Raw genomic sequence first — 26,347 nt, forward strand, 5'->3', positions numbered from 1 at the left:
GGACAAAGTATATAAAACAAAGATTTTCAGACATTGAATAACAGGCAGCACAGGACAGTGATTCCCTAAGAGAAGGGAAAACAGAACCAGGTGAGCTCTACAATTGCCTTAGCTTATTGCCTGGAGAGTTTCCAGGCCACGATGTAGGGAAGAGGAATTTAATAGGAGAGAGCATAACAGTACAAATCCTACAGACATTAAAAGGATTTGTTCATTGAAATGAACAAATTTCTTAAAAGATACAAGCTATCAAAGATCACTGAAGAAGGAGCTAATTAGAATAGCCCTATATTTACTAAAGAAATCATATTCGTAGTTAAAAGCCTTCCCATAAAGAAAACTACAGGCCCAGAGGCTTCACTGGTGAATTCTACCAAGCATTTAAAAGAATTAATATCAATTCTACCTAAAGTCTAGAAAAGGTGAAAAGGAAAGGAATACTTGACACATTATATGAGGCCAGCCTTAGATATCAAAACCAGACAAAAGAAAACTACAGGCCAGTATCTCTCATGAACATAGATGAAGAAATTCTTAATAAAATGTTAGCAAATCAAATTCAGCAATATATAAGAGTAGTATATCCTAACCAAATGAGTTTATCCCAGAAATAGAAGGTTGATTTAACATGTGGAAATTCGTAAGTGTAAATTCACCACATTAACTAGAGAAAAACCATATCATCTCATCTCAATATGTGCAGAGAAAATATTTGACAAAATCCAGTATCCTTGTATGATAAAAACTTTCTGCATCTAGAAATAGAAGGAAACTTCATCCTCCTGACAAAGGGCATCTACCAAAAACCAATAGCTCATATCATATTCAGTGGTGGAAACAAGGAAAATGCTCACTCTCGCCAATTTTATTTCACATTGTGCTGGAGGTTCTAGCCAGTGCAATAAAGAAAGAAAAAGAGGAGGCTTACATATTGAAAAGGGAGAAGAAACTTGCCTATTTCAGACAAATATGATCATTTCTGCGGAAAATATTAAGGAATGTACAGAAATGCTTCTAGTTGAATTTAGCAAGGTTGCAGGATACAAGTTCAATATGTAGAAATCAGTTATGGTTCCGTCTGTTAGCAATGAACAATTTGAAACTGAAATTTAAGAATACTGTGTACAATAGCATCAAAAATATTAAGTACGTAGGGAATGTATTTATATTGGGTTGGCCAAAAAGTTCATTCGGCTTTGTAAGATGGTACAAAAACCCGAACGAACTTTTTGGCCATCCCAATATATATGACCTATACGCTAAAAACTACAAAAGTAAACGGAATTGATTGTGTTCATGATTCAAGATTTGTTAGAATGTCAGTGCTCCTCCAAATCTGTAGATACAGTAAAATTCCTAGCAGAGTTTTTGGAAGGGTTTTAGTTTTTGGAAGTTGACAAGCTTATTCTAGAATGCGGTGGGCTTAGAAGAACTTTGAAAAAGAACAAATTGTATGACAGAAACTACCTAATTTTAAGACTTATTACAAAGCTACAGTAATGAAGACACCATTGTATTGGTGTAAAAATAGACATATGGATCAGTGGAACAGAGAATCCAGAAATAGATACACATATATACAGTCAGTTGTTTTCTGGCAAAGATACTGAGGAAATTTAATGTAGAAAGAATAGCTTAACAAATAGTGCTGGGACAGTTGAATAGTCACATACAAAAAAAATGAACCACAACCCTTATCTCATACCATAATGGATCATAGACTTAAATGTAAGAACTAAAGCTATAAAACTCCTTGAAGAAAACATAAGAGAAAATCTTAGTGATCTTAGTTTTGACAAAATAGAATAAATAGAACACTAAAAGCATGAATTATAAAGGGAAAGAAATCAGAAGTTGTACTTCCTCAAAATTAAAAATTTTTTCAGTAGACACTATTAAGAAAAGGCAGGCTACACACTGGGGAAATGTATTTGCAAAATATACATCTGACAGAGGACTTGTATTTAGATGAAGGGCTCTTACTCTGGGCCAAATCTAGAATCAGGTCTGTTTATGTAAAGTCCCTGCTAGCTAAGAATAGTTTCTGCATTTTTAAAAGCCTCCACCCAAAAAAAAGAAGAATATGTGACAGACTGTATGTGGCCCTCAAAAGCTAAAATATTTACTTAGTGGCTCTGTATAGGAAAAGTTTGCTGACCCCCGATAGATAGTATAAAAAGAACTCTTAACAATCATCAATATAAGGAAGACAATTCAGTCAAAAAAACAGGCCAGAGATTTAAACATATTCTTCACTAAAGTATACAGAGAGCAAATGAGCACATGAATAGGTGCCCAACCTTATTAGTCAGTAGGGAAATGTGAATTAAAGCCATAATGAGCTATCACCACAGACCTACTGGAATGATTTAAAATTTTAAGACTGACCAAAGTGCTGGTGAGGGTGTGGAGCATCTGGAACTTGCATACATTTCTAGTAGAGATTTAAAGTGAATAACCACTTTGGAAGACCATTTGAGAGATTCTTAAATACTAAACATATACCTGCCATGTGATCCAGCCATTCCTCTCCCAGTATTTACCCAAGAGAAATAAAAGCATACGTCTATGAAAGACTGGTACACAAATGTGTAGCAACTTTCTCTGTAATAGCTAAAAAATATGAAATTCTACAAAACGCAGAATGCTTAGTGACTGAAATAAATCAGTGGTTGCCTGCAAAGGGTACAGTGGGATGGATTACAGAGGGATACACAGTTGTTGAAGGCAATAGATATGTTCATTATTGGTGGTGATGGTTTCACTGATGTACATATTTGTCAAAATTCATCAAGTTGTACACTTTATGTATGTGCAGGTTATTTATTCATTAGTTACACTTCAGAACTGAAAAATTTAAGGAAAAAACAGGATTTTATCATTTGTTTCACTGAAGTCTTTTTTCAAGTATGAAATTTTATATACAAGAGTAAAAAGAGTAATATAACATCCATGTGTCCACTGTCCCTTTTAACAGATGTAACACTTCGCCATATTTGTTGCAGGTTTTTAAGACTGTTCATGTATTCAGAGTCCCCTTGTACCCTTTCCTATCCGTTCTTCTACTTTGCTAGAATATACTCCTTTCTGGCAGTGGTCTGTACATGATTCACTTTACACTTACCAGAAACTAACGTGTTGTATAAAAGTGAACTACAGTAGTATCTTTCAGTGGAAAGAGTCTTTAGAGGCTGGGTAGCCATAGGATTGCATAGATGAATGGAAAGATTAAATCAGAGTAGAAGAACAGCTTCATTATTCTGAAGCCAGCTTCTTCAAACTCTCTGGCTTCTTGAAAAAGCTTATGGCTAGAAGAAATGGGAAAAAAACAAGAATTTTGCTAGCAGGTAAGCATCTTAAAGTACGCAAGCACGAACACACCTAGCCAAAAGGAGCTGAAGGTCAGGTTCTGAAGGTCAGGTTCTATATCCTAGGGTTGGGTAGTTCACTTTGAGCAAAACCCGGAGGGTTGGAAGATGGGAAAGTTCCTTCCCTCTCCCTACGCCACCCAAAGAAAAGGAGTGGAGGAAGACAGGAAGGCAGCGGGTGTAGCAGTAGTCACTCTGAACACGTAGAAGAGACCCGGCAAAGAAACTTGGGTGGGGGTGGGGGTGGGGGGAGGTGCTGGATGTGGAACAAGTTTCCAACGGAGAGCTCATCATACTTTGTGGAAGCATAAGGGAAGTCATCTGCAGACCGTGTGTTCTCTTGGTAAATAATGATAGAGCCCATGCCGAAGTTTCTTCATTGATTGAGCCTGTGAACCTGGTTGTTGAGTATGGTGTTATAGAAGAGATTTCATGAAGGAATTTACCCCTTATGCAGATATGTGGAGCTTTCCGTCCAGTCACACGAGACAGTATTTGATCCTGCTGCCTGAAGTTTTGTTTTTGAATTAAGTGTCAGTGAGAACTTAAGAAAATTATGGGTGTCGTGTTACAGAAGTATCACAAAATCATGTTAGCTTTGGAGTAAGCCCTCTCCCAGACTTCAGCCGCTGTTGACATGGTTAGAGATACTCTTCAGCAGCCTCAGTTCACGTAGATGTACTAAGATTAGGTGCAAACTGTGACTCATCCATTTTGTTAGTAGTAGCAGAAATAGTAATATTTTGAGTTGAGCTGACTACTCTGGAGAGTAGGAAAGTTCTTGTGAGGAGGTTTTGTTTTCAATCTTTGAGTCACTAATTTTTTACAAAGATGGCCACATTATACTGTCTAGAGAAATAATCTGATTAGCTGCGTGTCACTCTAGATTTTGTTACCTGGAAATAATACCCACTCAGTTGTCAGCCTCTTACCATACTCACACACACATCTTGTCAGGTTTTTCCATACTAAGCTTACTTGATACTACCCCCCGGCTTTATTTTGTATTTCCTCAACAATATTTTGCAGCATGGTTTCCCTTTTTTATATGTTGATCTGAAAGTTATTAAATGCTTTTTATTCATAATTGTCTTACCAACCCTTTTGTAAGGTTCTTTTATTTCTTACACTATGTTTTGATAAGTTTTGTTACTGACTGATCATAGTCACCAACCACACATTTTAAACAGTCAAGAATGGTGAGTAAAAGATACGGAGAAGAGTAAGTGTATGGTAGTTCATTTTCTCTTTCATTTGCTCTTTTTCCTTCTCATGTTTGCTGTCACTTACCCATATTTGCTCTTACCTGTTCTTCTGCCGTCCTACTGCATTTGAAACAAAAAGAAATCATTTCCTTCCTTCCTTCCCTCCCTCCCCTCCTCCTTTGGACACACTGCAGGTTGTACTAAGGAACCATTACTGCCACTTCAGGGTTTGTCTTTTACCCTGATCATGAAAACAAGTTCACAAAAGAAGACTGACACAAAAATTCAGTAGGGATTGTATTTGTGAAGGAACTTAGGGATAACTAACCACCACTGAGTTTGAAACTTCCTCAAATTATTGGAAGGCAAATAGGGGAAAAGGGTTCCAGACCCATAAAACATCTCCAGAGGTATGTCATTACCTTCTGGAATATTTTTATGACAAGTTAATAAGCTGACTGTACATGAATCCAGATACAGAGGTGGACAGATGGATGTACATGTTACTTGGTTTTTTACTTTGGGCAGCGTTCCTAACCACTCCAAGCCTATTGTCTTCAGCCATAGGTATTATGATACCTAACTTGCAGGGATATTTGTGATAGTAAATTTAATAATATACATCATGATGCTTAGTGTGTGCCTAGCATGAAGCCCATATTTCCTTAAGAAGTATAGATTTACATCAGGAATTGGAAGTTGTTAAATTTATTTATCCTAATACTAAATTTAGAAATTCTGTGCTTTCATCTAATGTTCTTTCCTCTGCCTGCCTGCTTACTACTCTCCCACAAAAAACTGAACTTCAGAGGAGACTTTTTTCTTCCAATTTAAATGATATATATGTATTTGGCGGGAAAAAATCCTTTCCCAAGTAAATAGTATTATTGTCACTGCTTCACTGTTTACTATTAGATTGATTGAAATAGAATTTGTAAGCTTATATATTAAAACGTCAGTTGAAGACCACTGATTTCTAAACTTCAAATTCGACGTTAAAATTTTAAGTTGCTTAAAACAAAAAGATTAAATACTTTTCATATTTCTAAAATATATATGCAGTCCAACATGAACGAAAACTTATGGTTAACATTTGAATTTGAAATCAATTAAATTGGAATGAAGTTTGATTCTTGTATTTATATGAAAGGAAAATTGAGGAAGAAATGTTTTGCTCTACAACCAGTTTTTAAGTAAAAGTTTATGCTACCTAGAACGTAGTTTAATTCCTTTCACACCAGAATGGCTTTCATTTTGTTTCACTCTTATTTTAATAAATTAAGTAGAATATTTACTGTGTTAAGTTTCTGTGCAACATATATTTAGTAAGAAATTCTGTCAACAGTCTGATTTTTTCCACTAGAGGGCCCTCTTAGAGAAGGTTTTTCTTGTTTAGTGTCAAGGTATTTCTGTACAACTTTCATAACAATTGAACTTTATCAAAAGACTTTCAGAGAAAAGATAATACTTATTCATTTCTTTCAGGGTATGTACCTACAGAGTAATCTTTTCTGAGATGTTGGTGGGGGATATTTTGTAAGTTCGCCATTTTCTCCCCTTATGTTTTACACAGATGAACTATTTCTATGGCCTTTTAACTGTTAAAGGCTAGATTCTATGAAGAAATGTAAATAAGCCCTTTTCACTAGCCTGAATTTACAGTGTTATCTTATATAATTGGACTCTTTCTGCACCCCACCCCCACAGAAAAACTCAGTAAGAATTATGGGGTGGGGGAAGAACAGGTGCTATGTGAAGATTGTCACAAACATGTATGTATAGAAACATTTTCTCTGATTTTTTTTTTTCTTTCTTAATTTTTGGCTGCATTGGGTCTTCATTGCTGCACGCAGGCTTTTCTCTCGTTGCGGTGAGCGGGGGCTACTCTTCGTTGTGGTGCGCGGGCTTCTCATTGTGGTGGCTTCTCTTGTTGCGAAGCACGGGCTCTAGGTGCAAGGGCTTCAGTAGTTGTGGCTTGCAGGCTCAGTAGTTGTGGCTCGCGGGCTCTAGAGCACAGGCTCAGTAGTTGTGGTGCATGGGCTTAGTTGCTCTGCGGCATGTGGGATCTTCCCGGACCAGGGCATGAACCCGTGTCCCCTGCATCGGCAGGCAGATTCTTAACCACTGCACCACCAGGGAAGCCCTCTGATAAAGATTTTAGTAGACATATGCCACCAAACAGAAGGAAACTATTGAATGAGCTTTTGTCCTAAGCCCAGAGCCCCAGATATTCAGCTTGGGAATATTTCTTTCCCATAATGTTCTAATACTTCATTTTAGCAAGATCCAGAGGAATAGGAAGCAGGAAGAGAAGACTTTAGGAGTGTTTAGTTCTGTCTAGCCGTCCCGTGTTTTGCATTTGCCTGAGTATAATAGGCTCTAGAGAGCAGAGTAAGGGTGACTGGGAGTCTTTAATTTTCTTTTATTTCTCTTGGTGTGTAGGGGCCAAGGAATCCATTCAAGGAAACTTTATATTGATACTAACTGATCAGTATAAAGGCTTGCTTGCATTTTCAGATCAGTATATAAAAATACTTTTACTTTTTATAACTTGTGTCTTAGTTTACTCTCTTTGCTGTCAAACTTGTGTGCATAAAAACCACCTCAGGACTTTATTAATAATACAAACGTCCAGGCCTTGGCCCCAGAGGTCTTAATTAAATAGATCTGGCTTGTGGCTGGGACATCAATACTGTTTAACAAATCTTCCCTCTACCTCACACCTGCCCTGGTACTTTTTGTGCAGACCAAAGTTTGATGGAAAGAGCAAGCTAAGACCTGTTTTCTTTTTCAGGAACCTAATCATTTGCTATTTCCATCTTAATATCTCTGAACCACATATAAAAAAGGAGGTAATACATTTCTTTAAGATGGTAATGAGGATTATATTAATTACTGTATAGGATGGGGGTGATAACCATGGTTGGCACACGGAAGGCATCCCATGATGCCCTTTGTTTTTTTTTCTTTTTTTTTTTAACATCTTCATTGGAGTATAATTGCTTTACAATGGTGTGTTAGTTTCTGCCTTATAACAAAGTGAATCAGCTATACATACAGATATATCCCCATATCTCTTCCCTCTTGCATCTTCCTCCCTCCCACCCTCCCTATCCCACTCCTCTAGGTGGTCACAAAGCACCAAGCTGATCTCCCAGTGATATGTGGCTGCTTCCCACTAGCTATCTATTTTACATTTGGTAGTGTATATATGTCCATGTCACTCTCTCACTTCGTCCCAGCTTACCCTTCCCCCTCCCCGTGTCCTCAAGTCCATTCTCTACGTCTGTGTCTTAATTCCTGTCCTGCCCCTAGGTTCTTCAGAACCTTTTTTTTTTTTTTTAGATTCCATATGTATTTGTTAGCATACGGTATTTGTTTTTCTCTTTCTGACTTACTTCACTCTGTATGATAGTCTCTAGGTCCATCCACCTCACTACAAATAACTCAATTTCGTTTCTTTTTATGGCTAATATTCCATTGTATATATGTGCCACATCTTCTTCATCCATTCATCTGTCGATGGACACTTAGGTTGCTTCCATGTCCTCCACGATGCCCTTGTTACACATGAAACTTTTGCCACCTGGCTCTTGCCCACCTTGCCACTCTCATCTTTTACATCCTTACCTCTCCTCCAGCCACGTTGAATTTCTTGTTCCCTAAACAAGCAGGCCCTGGAGGCTTCCCTGGCCTGTATGTGTTAAATCACCTATCCTGGGAATGCCTTCTGCTGCTCCCTCTTTAGTAATTTCTTATTTGTCCTTTAAGATCATTCACTTGTCATAGCTTCTGTGGCCGCTCTGACCTTCCTCCATCCCTTGCCCGCACCACACACATACTCTCCTTGCGTAATTCCTCTTTCTTTTTTAATGTGCAAAATGGGGGTGATAATAATACTGTACGGTGCTGTGAGAAATAAGGGAATGTGTGTGAAGCACCTAGCACATAAGCTTTCAGTAAATAGTAGCTGTTTCTTGTATGGTAATGACTTTGTGTATCTTTCTTCTTATTCACCTTTCTATGCTCAGTGCATAATAAAATACTGACATTTGATAGGTTCTCAGTAATTATTTGGTGAAGGAACGAATGGGTCCATGAATAAATGATAGCTACATGAAAGGCGCTTGGGAAACTATCAAACATGATTTAAAGGTTCTGCTTACATTTGAATGCTGAGTGTTTGGATATGAAGCCTACATACTGTATATATCAAATTTTGTTAGAGTATAATTATACATAGCTAAATTAAACTTTCAGAAAAAGGCAGTTAAGTTTAAATTTCAGAGCTCTTATGGAGTCAAGAAATGCCATATTATTAATGTCCCGATATATTTTGAAGTTTAAGTTCAAATTTAACCTTTACAATAAAATCAGTCATGGTTTGAGATATGTTTTCAGATGATTTGCTTATCACAATCAAAATTCAATAATATATTTGATATAATGTGGTGGTTTAATAAAATAGCCCTGTGATTTAACAGTAACATACAAATTTTCAAAATATTTCTTTTTCTTGTATTAGCAACATTTCATCGAGTTGGATGAAAATAGACAGAGATTATTGCAGAAATGCAAGGAACTTATGAAGAGAGCCAGGCAAGTATGTAACCTGGGTGCAGAGCAGACCATTCCTCAAGAATATCAGACAGTAAGTATAAAAAGTATATAACGCTACAAGCTAACATATTTAAGACAGTTATTTTTAAGCTTTAAGTGTGTTAGGCATTGTACTGGGCCATGAAAAACACAATGTGCCATAAAATATGAGATCCCCCCACCCCCCTGCCACCATTTTTAAACTGAGTATGTATGTGAAGTAATTTTGCTCAACGAATTTCCTTCACTATACTCAGACTTGGACACCAGTCAGTCTTATTGCTTCGTACTAAAGTTATTAAAACATGGGTATTATTTTGCAAAATTATTAATACCATAACATTCAGTCTTCCAGTAAAACGCTTTTTTCCCCAAGCACCCTTTTAAGAGGTAGGGTCAGGAGATGGGTTATAGCTTTTCATGGAAACATAGTACCAGTAATTGATATATAAGGAACAGTAAATAGAGGTGATATTTAGACAAACGAAGGCAAAATGAAAATGTTTTCCTGGAAATTAGGGTGTTTACTTACGGTTGAGTGGGAGCTGAATCTTTATGGCTGACATCTATTGCTAAGGAAAGGGAAAAAAGAGCCTTTCTTTCTTTACATTATGCGTATTTTATATTCTGACATATCATTCAGTTAGTAAAATGAGAAGATGCTGCCCTTTCTTCCAAGTTCCACCATTAATTAGGTAGCCCTGTGACCCAAAGCTTTATCTGACAGGTAGGAATAATACCTTGCCTACATACCTACTCTCTCAGAATAATGTCAAAGTAAAATTAGAAATAAAATTTTAAATATCTGGTATTTGTGTGGCTTTTTTAATTTTTAATTTCAAATGTTACCTATTTCAGTAGATAATGAAATGTCTGCTAAAGATATAAATAGAACTGGAAATAAAACTTATTTGGATTATAATTTTCATATCCTCAAAGATTGTGCTTTATGCTATCAGACCCAGAAACCAGGGAGAATGGATCTGTTTGGCTACATAGTAGGAATTTAGTAGATATTTGTAAGACAATTGAGGGGCTATTGTTTCTAAAAATAAAACTTCTCCAGAATACATTGTGTTATAAAATAATATTAGTACAATATCTGTACTAATTTTTTCTTTCAGAAAGTAGCATGATTCTATCCTTGATACATGGTACTATTTTTGAAAGAAACAAGATTAGAACATAGTTCATGTGTTCATTAAAAATGTATTGATTACCTTCTATATATCATGTACAGAACAAAACACACATACTTCCTTCTCTCTTGAAATTTATATTCTAGTCTGGAGGGTGGGGAAGACAAATCAAAAAGCACACAGCTTATGTCGGGGATAGCAAGAGGTACTAAGAAGAAGAATAAAACAAGGTCAGAGGCTAGAGTGTCAGGGAAGGCTCCTTTGAGAAGATACTAGTTTAGATGAGTCCTGAATGAAGAGAAGAAATCAGTCAAGTGAAGGTTGGAGGGAAAAGCATTCCAGGCAGAGGAAACAGCTCATACAAAGCTCCTGAGGCAGAAGTATACATTGCCTGTTTCAGAATAGAAGGAATCTCAGTGGGGCTACAGTTTATGATCCAAGCAGAGAGGAGGGCAGAAGCCAGATCCTGTAGGGCCTTGTAGACCATAGAAGGAACGGGGCTCTATTCTGAGATGGAATCCACTGGAGAATTTTAAACAGAAGAGTTATAGAGGGAGGACAACTTCAGTTTGTAAAAGAGCACCGCAACTGCTATATGGAGAATAAAGTAGGGACACCAGAGTGGAAGCGAGAAGACCATTTAGAAGATTATTGCTTTGGACCAGGCAACAGATTTTTGTGGCATGGATTAGGGTGGAAGCATTAGAGACAGAGCAGTTTACAGACTTGAGGTATCTTTTAATGACAGAACCAGCAGGACTTGCTAATGGATTTGAGTTGAAGGGTAAGAGAGAGAACCCCTAAATTTGGTCATTTACTGGGATGGAAAAGATTGAAGGACAAATCAGCTTGCTCAAATTGGTGGGGAAGGTGAGGAAGTTGAAGATTTGTGTTTCACCATCTTAAATTTGTCTATTAAAGAGTCAAATGAGGATACCAAGTGTTTGGCACATGAGTTCAAATCTCAATGGACAGGTCAGATTCAGCAAAATATACTTAACAAATATCTGAAGGCCTATAGAAGTTGAACTGCTTTCCAAAAGGTTAAGGTAAAAAAGACAGGTTAAGATATTAGATTAATACAGTGTGTTTGTTAGGATCTTTTTCAAGGTTTCAATATTCATTTTGTACATTGTAGTACATAAACTTTTGCAGGTTGTGGTGAAAAAACAATGTACTGCTTTGCCTTGCCCCACAGTAAAGTATCTCTTCTAATTTGTCTCTGTGGCATGGTCTCAGAAGATAGTACTGTGGTGAAATTCTACTGTCAAAGTAATTGGATTCTTAGGATGCTTTTGTAGTTCTTCACAAGTACAGTATAAAGTTCTAACTTCTTGCTCTCTTTCAATGCCCCACATATTCTGGACCCATTCTACCAATTCAGCAAGTACCCACCATTCCAAATGGACACAACTCCTCACCCCCCATGGTATGCAGTGCTCATTCTTTTTTCCAAGCTCCTGTCTCCCCTCTGCCTTACTTTTCCCTAGCCATTTGCTTTAAGGCCCAGAGATGGAATCTGGGCCTGAATTCTCTTACTCTCTTGTAGCTCCTGTAGCATGAACTGATACTTCCTTTCTCTGAATTCCATAACCTGTATGATATGTACTGCTTATTTTAATACTCAACATCAATACATTGCCTGAAGGTGTTAGCCCGTGTTATTAAGTATATACATTTTGTTTTCTTTTAAAGCATAAGCTTTTTGAAAGCAAAAAGCCGTGTTTATAATTCCTTTGATTCCTTATTGTGTGCTAGCATGCTGTTCAACACATAGTAGATACTTAGCAGAATATTTTTCTTTTAACTATTTGAATTGAACTATTTTCACTGTACTATATATAATAATGGACAATTTTTTTCTTCTTTAGGCTTTCCAAGATCTTCCAAACACCTTGGATGAAATTGATGCTTTATTAACTGAAGAAAGATCAAGAGCTTCTTGCTTCACAGGACTGAATCCTACAGTATGCCTCTTTCCCTAATGCCCACTGCAGCCACCACCGTCACCACACCCTCCCCCAGACACAAACGCATGCGCGCACACACGCACACATGCGCACACACACACACACACACACACACAGTTCCCTCCAGTACTTGCCTCCCACTCTGTACTGGAGCTCTTGGTAATAATAAGCTAGACAGCAGGAACAATGTGCTTTTAAATGCCAGATTCTGAATCTATTAGAATTTTAAATAGATTCTTCCTAAGGAACACAGTGTTCTGTGCCTTTTCTTTATAAAAAGAATACTTGGGCTAACCTGAAATACTGCAATGTCTATTTTTTCAAGGATAAAAAATTGGCATTTTCAGTATGTTACAAGAACATAAATTAACTGCATACAAACAATGCAACAAAAGTGGCATTTTCAGTTAGTGTTTTAATTGATGCAAAATTTTCTATAATTTTATCCTTTGGTAGATTAATCTTAAAGATTTTTTCTTCTGCCAGGTTGTTGAGGAGTACACAAAAAGAGAAGAAGAAATAGAGCAATTAACTGAGGAACTAAAGATAAAGAAAGTTGAACTGGATAAATATAGGGAAAACATTTCACAGGTAATCAACCGTTTTCTTTTTCTCATGTGCTTACCATTAATCATATGGGAATGTAGAATAATGCAAAATGAAATGATACATTGCTTTTTTCTTAGAAGCATATGTTCTCATGACCAGATTGATATTGATATTAAATTTGTTTTATATAAAGTTTTGTATCAATGCAATAACACTTCTTTTAAATCGTGTTTTTATATTGCCTTTACTTGCAGGTAAAAGAAAGGTGGCTGAATCCTTTAAAAGAGCTGGTAGAAAAAATTAATGAAAAATTTAGCAATTTTTTTAGTTCCATGCAGTGTGCTGGTGAAATTGATCTCCATACAGAAAATGAGGTAAAATTGCATTTGAAATGTTTCCTGGCAAGTAATTTTAATTATATGCTAAAAGTACATGTAAATTGCTTATTTACTCTAAAGTTATATCTGTGAAAATTTTGCTTACAAAAAAATTGTCCAAAGGAAGGAAAAGACCATATATGGGATTCCATCAGGCTCACTTTTTTTTTTTTTTTTGGTGACATTTGAGATTAGTGACTAATACCTTACAAAGTCTTTTCATAGCCAGTCTAAGTAATGGTTATTCAGGTGTGGTAAGCAAATGCATTGCTTTTTGAATCTACTACTCAAGTTTGAAGAGTCATAAACAAATTGGCAAACATAACTAAAATATAGTATAGTGTCAGTGGTTTCCTTTTGATCAAAAATTTGAGTTCACAAGAATAAAAATATTTAGAAATTTGGTACTAATTTCTTGAGCTATACGTTCATGCATTGCAGTTGTGGGTAAAATAAGATTTCCATTAAGAAATGTGTAAAGAGGGACTTCCCTGGCAGTCCAGTGGTTAAGACTTCGCCTTCCAGTGCAGGGGAGGGGGTGTGGGTTCAATCCCTGGTCGGGGAGCTAAGATCCCACATGCCTCTCGGCCAAAAAGCCAAAACATAGAATAGAAGCAATATTGTAACAGACTCAATAAAGACTTCAAAAATGGTCCACATCAAAAAATATATATATATTTAAAAAAAAATGTGTAAAGAGATGAACTGGGATGTGCTTCAAATTAATTGGGAAAGAGGAGTGGGTGGAGTTACAGATCAAACAAGATTGGTCATGTATTGATCATAGTTGAGACTAGTTGATGGTAGATACATTAAGCTTATTTTAGGGTTCTAATTTTGTAAATGTTGAAATTTTTCCCTTATAAAGCAAGGTAGCACCTTTATTTTCCCTTACGAACTTTGCCCATGACTCCTTTATCTGCTTAGTGTGAGACATAAGGATAGCAAACATCATTTCACTTCAAGTTTTAGTAAGATATTAGACCTGCCATGAGGATTGTTATCTACATAGTGTGGGCTTGTTAGAAGGAAGGGATGTGTTATAACAAATATAATTTATAATATACTTTCTATGTACCAGACACTGTGCCAAGCACTTCTAGGTTTATCTTGTTTAATCCTCAGAACCATTCTATAAAGCAGAATGGTTTAAAACCGTATTTTATAAATAAACTGAAACAAAATATTAGAACCGTTTACTCTCTGCAAGCTCTAGAGGCCTCCAAGGATCTATTTAGATAAAACTAATATCATGAGGTTTTAAGTTCTTTACTCTTATAATTGATTTATTCAGTCTATTTTCAAAAAATTGTATGAAATTGCCAGAGAAAACTCTCACCTTTCATCAACTTTTTTAATGTTTTATAGGAAGACTATGATAAATATGGAATTCGAATTAGAGTCAAATTTCGCAGTAGCACTCAACTACATGAATTAACTCCTCATCATCAAAGTGGAGGTGAAAGAAGTGTTTCTACCATGTTATACTTGATGGCACTTCAGGAGCTTAATAGATGTCCATTCAGAGTAGTTGATGAAATCAATCAGGTATAGCTTATTCTTTTATTGGGTTTCACTGTATCTTGTAATAGATTTAAATCTAATCATTATTATTGTCATTGTTTAGGGAATGGACCCAATCAATGAACGGAGAGTGTTTGAAATGGTTGTAAATACTGCTTGTAAAGAAAACACATCTCAGTACTTCTTTATTACACCAAAGGTAGGTAATAAGTAACCTAAAAATACTCATACTCAGAAGTCCCTCAAACATGTAGCAGATTTTGGCCCAATATGTAAATATGAGCAGGAACACTCCCAAAATAGAACTAAAAAGATTATAGTAATATTTATATTATTAAAGGGGACAAGTTCCAGTGACATACTTAATCAGAAACCTTGTTATCAGAGGAAGAAACGTAGGAGGCATAGCATTATGTTCTAGAACTGAGATTTCCTCCATGCTTTTGGCACTTACTCTTCCTCTAAAGAAGTTCCTCTTTTAGCACTAAAAAATGACAGGAGAATATAAACCCTAGAACGCTGGTCCTTCTCATTTTCCCAGAAAGGTCTGTTTTGGTGGTGTGCTCTGCCCTTTTTTAATTCACCACTGCCGCTGACTTGGCCCAGAGGCAGTCCTAAGTACCCCATGATCTTCTGTTCACATATTAACTTTGGAAAAAAAAAAAAAAAAAAGAATTATCTTCACAGAGAATTTTCCATAAGCTAGGACCATTACAATGGGAAATTTTCTTTTGTGGGTCAATTATAAAACTGATGTACAGTAATCAAAGATGTATTTATTAATGTAATCAGATTTTTTTTTTTAACTAAAGTGTTCAATGAAAAATTTCGTTGGAAATCCTATCTTAAATTCATTTTTTTATTGAATAGTATAATCTGTCTTCCTTTTCCAGCAGATACCCTGTGGAGTAGCTAGATCTGTTAATTCCCTATTGTTTACCAAACATGTTGGCCTGTAAACCAAGCCTCCCTGTTATATACACTTTTCAGGCTACCAGTCTATCACAGTGCCTCACCATAGAAGTTGCTTGAGAAGTGTTTTGTGGATAAAAGAGTGAAAGTATCCTAGGAAAATTCTGGAGGACGCACTTTTCCAGGGTCAACCTACGAAGTTGTATGATCCCATTTGGCCTATGAATATAGAGGGCTCCCAAGGCATATTGATGATTCCTTAGGCCATGGTTCAGATGTGCTAATTCAAATGAGGATCACAGTCGGGCAGGGTGTGTATTGAATTGAGAACTTAAGAGTTTCATTCATATTACAAATAAAATACTTGACTGTACACATGTAAGGTTGGAAAGTTGTGCTTCTTTATGGAAAGCATTATATGACAGTTTGTTTTAACACCTACAGCTCCTGCAAAATCTTCCTTATAATGAAAAGATGACGGTATTATTTGTCTACAATGGTCCTCATATGCTAGAACCAAACAGATGGAATTTAAAGGCTTTCCAAAGGCGGCGGCGCCGTATTACATTCACTCAGCCTTCTCAATAAAAGTAAAGGGGCAAGAACTTTGGGACTTTTCTGTTAAATCCTGTATATAAGTGTGGCTCAACTGAATAAAAGTTAGGAGATTCATTAAGACTAAAAAGATCAGTTATTTTTGGAAACCCTATATTAGATACAAATGGGTCGATGAAAAGAGACCATAATAACTTCTTTCTGTGGAACATCATCTGGTAGTAAAAATTAAGTCTTCTTGAGTCCTTAGCACTCTGACCATAAGTCATTGGGTCCCCATTTTTAAAAGTATTTGCTACTCAAATCAAAGGTACAGTGGAAGGGCTTAACAATTACAAGAAGTTTAGTTGACATGGTAACCCTGAGCTTTACTTGCAAAGTAATTTTAACTACTTTTAGAGTCTAAAGATGACTCTACAGCTTAAGTCATAGTTTCTCCCAGTGTTATATTTAATTTTTAAAACTTGATATGGAAATGTCTAGTCTAATGTACAGTAATAATTTATGGCAAATCTATTCATTTCTTCCTATTAAAAAGATTACCTTATCTCCACTAGGAAATGGAATTTTATGAGCCTTTAAAAAAAGTTTTATGAAACTTGATACTATAATTATATTGGTATCTCAAAGGAGGGAAAAGTACTGGGGTTCAAAAATGGTAGCAGGACTTCTTTGAAATGCCACAAGGTGGCCACTAGATGATGCAAAAAATGCAACCAAAAGATTGACAGAGAATAAAATCAAGTGCCAAGGGTTTTTAAAGAATAACCCTGTAAAATGTGGGTGAGGTTTTTTGGGTTTTGGTGGTTTTTTCCTTTTTTTAATTTAAAGTCAATTGTATTTTACATCTTAAATTTCTAAAGCATTTTCATAATTATTTTTAGTAAGATTTTTCTTAAGATTTCATATACTGGTTTCTACAATTTATATTTGAAATTTCTCAGTGTTATGTAAAGAGTGAGGAAAAGCATTGATTTGTTTAAAACCATAATGTTTTTAGAATCTAAGCTTATATAGGTCCTAAAACTTACAGTGTTGATCCTACCCCATTATCTTAGAAAATCTAGTTTAAACTGTTCTTTCAATGTGAAAGAATTAGATGAGAACATCATTTGTTTATCTCTGAGTTATACTAATTAACAGTGCCAAAACAAATTCTATTCTTTTAAATATTGTAAAATAACAGACTAGATCAAGGACATATCTTTGAACAATGGACTGGATCTGTGCCGGTAATAACAGAATTATTTTTTTGACTTGGCAGCTTGACTAAATTGAAGAATTGCAGTCAATTTGGGTTTTGTATGTTCTTAAATAGCCACTGAAATTTATATTCTTGTTAGGTCAAAAAATAAACCTCTTACTTGGACATTTTCTCTTTAAAAAGCTATTTTTTTCTTCATAAAAATTTTAAAAGAGCCTTCCCCTCTTAAACTAAGTCTAATGCATATACTATGAAAATATTTTAAAATAACATTTTTACTAGTGCAAACAACTCATGTAAACCTTGAAAACCTTGGTAACATATTAGTAAATGGATGTTGTTACCAAATGTTTTTGTTGTTTAATACTTCATTTTCCACCAAAGTATCTTTACTAATATGTGCTTGGTGTAGTTTGTTTACTGTCTGAGTTAGTGCCAGTCATCTTATTTCTGCAAAATGATTATCAATGTGAAAAAGAAGTTTGAAGATTAGGCGTGTTTGAAAATAAAATGGTCAACTACATTTCAGTTTACATATGCCAATAATTATTCCATACCTTGTTTATAAGCATTTCTCTCTCTCTAGTGGAGAAATATTTGGTTTTACATTGAATGTTGAGCTGTGAAGAATAGTAAGTCTAGCACGTTAGTCTCAGCCACTTGAAACTTCACATATTTTCTGTAAAAGTTGATTTTGATTACATACAAACTGTAAAAACATCAAATAACAGTCTGATTTGATGAATAAAATATTTAAAACCCTAAGGTGACAAGCAAGTATTTTTAATGACAAAATCTTCATTGATTTGCCTGAGAGAAATTAAAAGGTTTTTAGCAGTAAGTAAAAGGAAAGATTTCTTGCTGCTTTCTAGTTAATTGTCTTTTGGACATGTGCTTATTTTCTTTGGAGTATGAATCTTTAATGTGTAAAAAAATGTAATTTGAGGGAATTCCCTGGTGGTCCAGTGATTAGGACTCCATGCTTTCACTGCCGAGGGCCTGGGTTCAATCCCTGGTCAGGGAAGTAAGATCCTGCAAGCTGTGCAGTGCAGCGGGAAAAAAAAAAAGTGTAATTTTGTCCTGCTATTGTGTGTGTGTGTTTGTGTGTGTGTGTAATTGGAAAAAAACTTTGTGGGAAATGCTCCTTTGTTGGTAATAAATGCATATTTTCATATTCTTTTGGTGTATGTCATTTTAAATGAGAAATGTTTTTATATACTTTGAACCTTCGTAAGAGTCATTTTGGTTTGCAGATATGCTGAAAAGTCTATTGAATGCCTACCATTTACAGAACAGTGTTTGGCAGTCCATGTTCAGAAGGATAGAAAATGTAGTCCCTTGTCTGCCTGCAAGGAAATTAGTCTAAATGAATCAAGAAATAAAAGAAAAAAAGGTTTAAACCATCTAAAGAAACCAGTTACAAGGCAAGTATAAATATTTTTAGGTTGAAACCTTAGATGGCCTGCAAGAGAGCCTTGAATATGTCATCTTATGTGTCTATGTACCTAGTTAAACTTCAGCCACTCTGTTACTCAAGAGGGGGAGGGTGAATACTGGGGACAAGCAGGAGTCTCTGCCACAGACCCAAAGAGATAACTGATTACCCTATGGCCTATTGACAGTGGTTTCAGAGAAAAGACTTGGTAGGTTTTCCATCACACTCATAAAAATCCAGTTGTCACAGCCTTCAAGATATCTACATTAAAAAAAAAAAAAAAAGATATCTACATATCTCCCCACTCTACCCTCATGTAAAATAGCATCCCTAAGCTGCTCTGCTGTGCTCTTACCCTGGTTTTTCTTCATAGCATTTATCACTACTTACCATTATGTATTTTGTTCCTTGTCTGTCTTCTTCACTAGAATATGAGTTCTCTGAAGACAGAGACTATTTTGTGTTGATTGCTACCTCCCCAGGGCATAGAAAAATGCTTATCAGTACATAGTAAGCACTCAGTAACTGTAGCATGAATGAATGCCCTTTCTCCCAACACTGACAGATATTTGAGCATATTTATTCCATTATTCATGTAGTCAGTCCTTATTTACATGTACCACTGGGAAAGCACTATGCTGTATATTTTGAATAAAAAATATAGCCTGCATATGATTCCACTGTCAAGAAACTTAGTTTAGGGTGGGGATTCCGGTTCAAGATGGCAAACCCCATCTTGAAGATCGTGAACTCACCTTTTCCCACAGACACACTGAGTCTACAGCTACATATGGAAGATTCCTCTTAAAAAAAACCTAAAGGCTGGCTGAGTGATGACTACACATCAGGCAAGCAAGAAAATCACATCAAAGAGGGTAGGAGAGGCTGGAACACAAACTCACCATAAACCCCACCCTTGGCAGGCCCCAAATTGGCAGAGAACTCAAAACCTGGAGCTTCTTGATGAGGCGTGAAGGGTTTGAACCCCACATCAGGCACCCCAACTTTTAAGACCTACACCTGGAAGACAAGCCACCATCTAATTTTGATAACCACTGGGGCTTATGTCCCGAGACCCAAACTGTAGTGATCTGAAAAATGGCTCTTAAAAGCCTGGTGTGCTCAAACTCACCAACCCCAGGGCCCAGCTCAGAAGCAACATATCACACCCAGACATAAAGTGAAGAAGGCTCACCTGCTTGAATTGAAGCATCAGCCTTCCTGAGGGCAGGCATCTACTTTGACATACACATCTGGGAGCTGGCTAGGACATTCTGGGGACAGAGACTGGCAAGTGCTATTTTCATGCTCTCCCTCTGCCATGCTCCAGAGCACAAGTGTCTCTCGGGTGAGAGCTTTCACATGCATCTGATGCCCTTATTTTGCTGGCTGCTGCCTGGAGGACACCTCTTGATTGCCCAGCTCTGGAGGCTAGGGTAGCTTGTGTTCCTGGTCCCATGGGACTATAAGAATCAGTGTCACCAGAAAAATCTGGTGCCCCAATTTTTGTGGCTGCTGCCAGCAAGCACCTCTATACCACCTGACTCTGTTAACCATGGGACCTATGCCAGTGGGTCCCACAGGACAATAATCAATGTAGAAGGAGTTCTTAAATAGCTACCATCCCCAGAGAACGGCAAGAGGCAACAGACCCAGGAGCTCAGTCTGTGCAGAGGGCCTATTAAAAATCATGGCTGCAGTGTGAGGGACAAGCTTCCGATTAATCACACATCTGGTGGCTGTCAATATTTTCCAGAGGTCTGGGAGAGGGGGTACTATCTTCAAGTTCTCCCATTGCCATGCTCCAGAGTGCCAGTGTCTCCCAGAGGGGAGCTTTACACATGTCTGGTACCCTGGTTTTTATATCCAGTCCTCACTTTTTGCAGCTTCTGCCCAAGAGACAGCCCTTGATTGCCTGGCTGTGATGGCCAGGGGGGCTTGTGTTCCTGGGCCCCACAGGACTGTGGCTATCACAGAGACGGTTCTTGGCAGAACACTGCACACAGAGCAGACTGAAGTATACCCTCACCCCAGTCTTTCTGTGAAGTAGGCCTCTTTACTTGTCCTGGAGCTTTGGCCTGAGAAGCAGGCTTCAAATATGGCACACATCGAGTGGCCTACACAAAGTTGTTCTCAAGGGAAATAGGCTATGGATGCCGTCCTGGTGCTCTCCCTCTGCCTTGCTCCTGCTTGCTGGTGTCTCTCAAAAAAGAGCTTATACACTTGTCTGGAGCCACAGCTTTTTTGCCACCCAGGGATACCTCTAGATTTCCTGGCTCTGGTAGCCAACAGGGTTTACACTTAGAATCCCACAGGACTACATATATTTCCATAGTATTAAAAGCTGCTGCCTGAGGATCTGGCTTCCTATCAGCCTGAATCTAGGTAGTGAGAACCTCCCCCTGGGACATGGACAGGTCTTGGCACACCCTCAACTACTGGGAGCTATTAACAATATAATAGGTGCTTGGACAATCACAAAGGTCTGAGAGAAAACCAAAGGCTAGGGCAGGGTTGAACAACTTTCATCTGCTACACAAGGCCATTCCTTTAGGACTGAGAGAAGTGGTGGTTTTATCTACTGCACACAGGTAGTCAAGAAAACGAAGGAACAGAGGAATATGTTCCAAACAAAATTACAAGATAAAAGCTCAGGGGGAAAAAAAAGGCTTAATAAAATGGAGATAAGTAATTTATGTGATAAAGGGTTGAAAGTAATGATTATGAAGATGCTCAACAAACAGGGGAGTAGAATAAATGAACACAGAACTTCAACAAAGAGTTGGAAAACATAAGAAGATATCAAATAGAAGTCACAGAGCTGGAGAATATAATAACGGAACTGAAAAGTACACTAGAGGGTTCAGCAAGAGACTAAATAAAGTAGAAGAAATAATCAGCTAACTTGAAGACAAGGCAGTGGAATTCTCCCTATCAGAGCAGCACAAGGGGAAAAAAATGAAAAAGAGAAGATCGTTTAAGGACTTAGGGAAACCATCAAATAGGGTAACATTCACATTATAGGGCTCCCAGAAGGAGAAGAGAGAAAGGGGCAGAAAAATTATTTGAAGAAACAATAGCTGAAAAGTTCCCTAAATTGAGGAAGAAAACAGCAATCAGATACAAGAAGGCTAGAGAGTTCCAAATAAGAGGAACCCAAAGAGATCCACACCAAGACACATTTTCTTAAAATGTCAAAGGTTAAAGATAAGGAGAGAATCTTAAAAGCAATAAGCGAAAGCCAACTTGCTACATACAAGAGAATCCTCATAAGACTATCAGCAGATTTTACAGCAGAAATTTTGTAGGCCAGAAGGGAATGGCACTCTTTCAAAATGCTAAAAGAAAAAAAAAAAAAAAAAAAAAACTTCCAACAAAGCATACTCTACCTGACAGTGTTATCATTCAGAATTAAAGCAGAGATAAAAGAGTTTTCCAGAGAAGCAAAAACTAAAGGAGTTTATCACCACTAAACTGGTCTTATAAAAATGTTAGTGGGACTTCTTTAAGCTGAAAAGAAAGGATATTAGTTAGTAAGAAAATACATGAAAGAATAAATCTCACTGGAAAGATAAATATAGAAAAGGATTAATCACTTTTAAAGCTAGTATAAAGGTTAAAAGACAAAAGTGGTAAAAATAACTGATTACAATAATTAAGTAACAAGATAAAAAAGATATAAATGTGGGGCTTTCCTGGTGGCGCAGTGGTTGAGAATCTGCCTGCCAATTCAGGGGACATGGGTTCGAGCCCTGGTCTGGGAAGATCCCACATGCCACGGAGCAACTAGGCCCGTGAGCCACAACTACTGAGCCTGCACGTCTGGAGCTTGTGCTCCGCAACAAGAGAGGCTGCAATAGTGAGAGGTCCGCGCACCGTGATGAAGAGTGGCCCCTGCTCGCCACAACTAGAGAAAGCCCTCGCACAGAAACGAAGACCCAACACAGCCCAAAATAAATAAATAAATAAAATTTTTAAAAAAAGATATAAATGTAATATCAAAAACATAGAAGTTGGTTGGTTGGAATAGAGTAGAAATGGAGAGCTTTAAAATGAGATCAGTCTTAAGTTGTTATTGACTTAAATAAGACTCCTACAGATATAAGTTGTTATATGTAAGCCTCATGGTAACACAAAGCAAAATTTTGTAGTAGATATATAAAAGATAAAGAGAAAGGAATTTGAGTCTACCAGTAAAGAAAGTCATCAAACCATAAAGGAGGAGAGGAAGAGAAGATGATGAGAACAGAGAGGAACTACAGAACAACCAGAAAACAGTGAACAAGTGGCCATAAGTTCCTACCTATCAATAATTACTTTAAGTGTAAATGAACTAAATTCTCCAATCAAAAGACATGGAGTGGATGAATGGATTAAGAAAAACAAGACCCATCTATATACTGTCTACAAGAGACTCACTTCAGATTTATAGACACACACAGACTGAAAATGAATCAGTGGAAAAAGATGTTTATTCCATACAAATGAAAACAACAACAAAAGCAGGGGTAGCTATACTTATATCAGGCAAAATAGACTTTAAAACGAATGTAATGAGAGACAAAGAAGGGCATTCCAAAATGATAAAGAGGTCAATCCAACTAGGGGACATAATATTTGTACACCCAACATAGTAGCACCCAAATGTAAAAAGCATATATTAAAGACCTAAAGGGAGAAATAGACAACAATACAATGATAGTAGGAGGCTTTAATACCCCACTTATGTCAATGGATAGATCATCTAGGCAGAAAATCAATGAAGAAACCACAGCCTTAAATGACAAATTAGATCAGGTGAACTTAACAGATATATACAGAACATTCCATCCCAGGGCAGTAGTATATACATTCTTCTCAAGTACACATGGAACATTCTCTAGGATAAATCATATGTTAGGCCACTAAACAAGTCTTAATAAATGTAGGAGAATTGAAGTCATATCAAGCATCTCTTCTGACCACAGCAGTATAAAACTAGAAATCAATTACACAAAGAAAACTGGAAAATGCAAAAATATGTGGAGATTAAACAAGATACTACTGAACAATCAATGGGTCAAAGAAGTCAAAAGAAAAAAAATACCTTGAGGGACCTCCCTGGTGGCACAGTGGTTAAGAATCTGCCTGCCAATGCAGGGGACATGGGTTCGATCCCTGGCCTGGGAAGATCCCACATGCCATGGAGCAGCTAAGCCCATGTGCCACAACTACTGAAGCCCATGCACTCTAGAGCCCACGTGCCGCAACTACTGAGTGCACGTGCTACAACTACTGAAGCCCACACGCTCCAGGGCCCATGTGCCACAACTACGGAGGCCACGTGCTGCAACTACTGAAGCTCGTGCACCTAGAGCCTGTGCTCTGCAACAAGAGAAGCCACTGCGATGAGAAGCCCGTGCACCGCAATGAAGAGTAGCTCCCGCTTGGCACAACTAGAGAAACCCTGCGTGCAGCAATGAAGACCCAATGCAGCCAAAAATAAAGATTAAAATTTAAAAATTTTTTTTAAATACATTGAGACCAAAAAAAAAAAAAAAAGAAACAGAACATACCAAAATTTATGGGTTGCAGCAAAAGCAGTTAAAGAGGGAAGTTCATAGCTATAAATGCATACCTCAAACAACAAGAAAAGTCTCAAACAACCTAACTATATACCTCAAGGAACTAGAAAAAGCAGAACAAACAAAGACCAAAGTTAGTAAAAGGAAGGAAATAACAAAGATAAGAGCAAAAATAAATGAAATAGAGACTAAAAAGACAATAAAAAAGATCAAGGAAACTAAGGGCTGCTTTTTGGAAAGATAAAATTGACAAAACTTTAGCTAGACACACCAAGAGAAAAAAGAGGACTCAAAATCAGAAATGAAAGTGGTATCAATTATATAATATAATCAATTATAATTGATACCACAGAAATACAAAGGATTAGAAGAGACCAATATGAACAATTATACACCAACAGATTGGATGATCTATAAGAAATGGGTAAATTACTAGAAACATACAACCTTTCAAGGCAGCTGTGAAGAAATAGAAAATCTTAACAGACCAATTACTAGTAACAAGATTGTATCAGTAATCAAAAAATCCCCAACAAACAGAAGTTCAGGATTAAGTGGCTTCATTGGTGAATTTTACCAAACATTCTAAGAAGAAATAATACCAACCCTTTTCAAACTCTTCCAAAAAATAGAAGAGGAGGAAACTCTTCCAAACTCAATGTATGAGGCCAGCATTACCCTGATACCAAAACCAGACAAGGATGCCTCAAGAAAAGATATTTTCAGGCCAATGTCCCTAATGAACACAGATGTAAAAATCCTCAACTAAATATTAGCAAACCAAGTTCAACAATACATTAAAAGGATCCAGTGAGATTTATTTCAGGGATGCAAGGATGTTTCAGTGTCCACATTAACAAAATGAGTAGTAAAAATCATACAATCATCTCATTAGATGCAGAAAAACATTTGACTGAATTCAACATCCATTCATGATAAAAACTCAACAAAGTGGGGATAGAGGAAACATACCTCAACATAACAAAGACCATATATGACAGACCTACAGCTAACATCTTATTCAACAGTATAATGCTGAAAACTTTTCCTCTCAGATCAGGAACAAGACAAGGATGCCCACTTCCACCACTTTTATTCTACATAGTATTGAGAGTCCTAACTAGAGCAATTAAGCAAGAAAAGGGAATAAAAGGCATCCAAATGGGAAAGAAAGAACTAAAACTCACTATTTACAGATGACATAATACAATATGTAGAAAACCCTTAAGACTCTACCAAAAAACTGATAGAACTAATAAATGAATTCAGTAACGTTTCAGGATACAGGATCAATGCAAAAACTCTCTTACATTTTTAGATGCTAATAATGAACTATCAGAAAAAGAAATGAAGAAAACAATCCTTTTTACAATTACATCAAAAAGAATAAAATACCTAGCAATAAATTTAACCAAGGAGGTGAAAGACATGTATACTGAAAAGTACAAAATGTTAATGAAAGAAACTGAACACAACACAAATAAAAAGATACCCTGTGCTAATGGATTGGAAGAATATTGTTAAAATGTCCATACTACCCAAAGCAATCTACTAACTCAATACAATTCCTAACGAAATTCCAATGACATTTTTCACAGAAATAGAACAAACAATCCTAAAATTTGTATAGAACCACAAAAGACACTGAATAGCCAAAGCAAACTTGAGAAAGAAGAACAAAGCTGGAGGCATCACACTCCCTGATTTCAAACTAGAGTTGGCTCTTCCACAATGGAGGGGTTAAGGGCACCAACCCGCCATACAGTCATCTGTGTGTATAACTTCACATTCAGCCCTCCATATCTGCAGTTTCACACTGATCGTGTAGTACTGTAGTATGTATTTAGTGAAAAATCCAGGTATAAGTGAATCCACGCAGTTCAAAGCCATGTTGTTCAAGGGTCCACTTATATTACAAAGTTATAGTAATTAACACAGTACGTTAT

The 26,347-nt window shown here is 36.8% G+C and overlaps 2 protein-coding genes across 4 annotated transcripts in view; one reads left to right on the top strand and one right to left on the bottom strand.

The window, feature by feature from the left end:
- Nucleotides 1-18,579, top strand: part of SMC5 (structural maintenance of chromosomes 5) — a 104,319-nt gene extending 85,740 nt beyond the window's left edge. The window contains exons 18-26 of one of the 3 annotated variants that reach the window (XR_005020235.1): nucleotides 9,099-9,224; nucleotides 11,696-11,740; nucleotides 12,183-12,278; nucleotides 12,768-12,872; nucleotides 13,085-13,204; nucleotides 14,576-14,755; nucleotides 14,835-14,930; nucleotides 15,722-15,954; nucleotides 16,088-16,195. Coding sequence is in view for 2 of the 3 variants with exons in the window: in XM_036854757.1 (XP_036710652.1) it covers nucleotides 9,099-9,224; nucleotides 11,696-11,740; nucleotides 12,183-12,278; nucleotides 12,768-12,872; nucleotides 13,085-13,204; nucleotides 14,576-14,755; nucleotides 14,835-14,930; nucleotides 16,088-16,231 (912 nt within the window). In the remaining variant the exon portion in view is untranslated. Of the gene's footprint in view, nucleotides 1-9,098; nucleotides 9,225-11,695; nucleotides 11,741-12,182; nucleotides 12,279-12,767; nucleotides 12,873-13,084; nucleotides 13,205-14,575; nucleotides 14,756-14,834; nucleotides 14,931-15,721; nucleotides 15,955-16,087 lie in introns of all 3 variants that reach the window. The other 2 variants (XM_036854757.1, XM_036854758.1) reach the window with 2 other exon arrangements.
- The window catches only part of KLF9 (Kruppel like factor 9), a 100,440-nt gene that overhangs the window by 6,785 nt on the left and 67,308 nt on the right, over nucleotides 1-26,347 (bottom strand). The gene's annotated exons all lie outside the window — the stretch shown is intronic.

This window comes from Balaenoptera musculus, chromosome 6 (assembly GCF_009873245.2).
Source record: "Balaenoptera musculus isolate JJ_BM4_2016_0621 chromosome 6, mBalMus1.pri.v3, whole genome shotgun sequence".
NCBI lineage: Eukaryota > Metazoa > Chordata > Mammalia > Artiodactyla > Balaenopteridae > Balaenoptera > Balaenoptera musculus.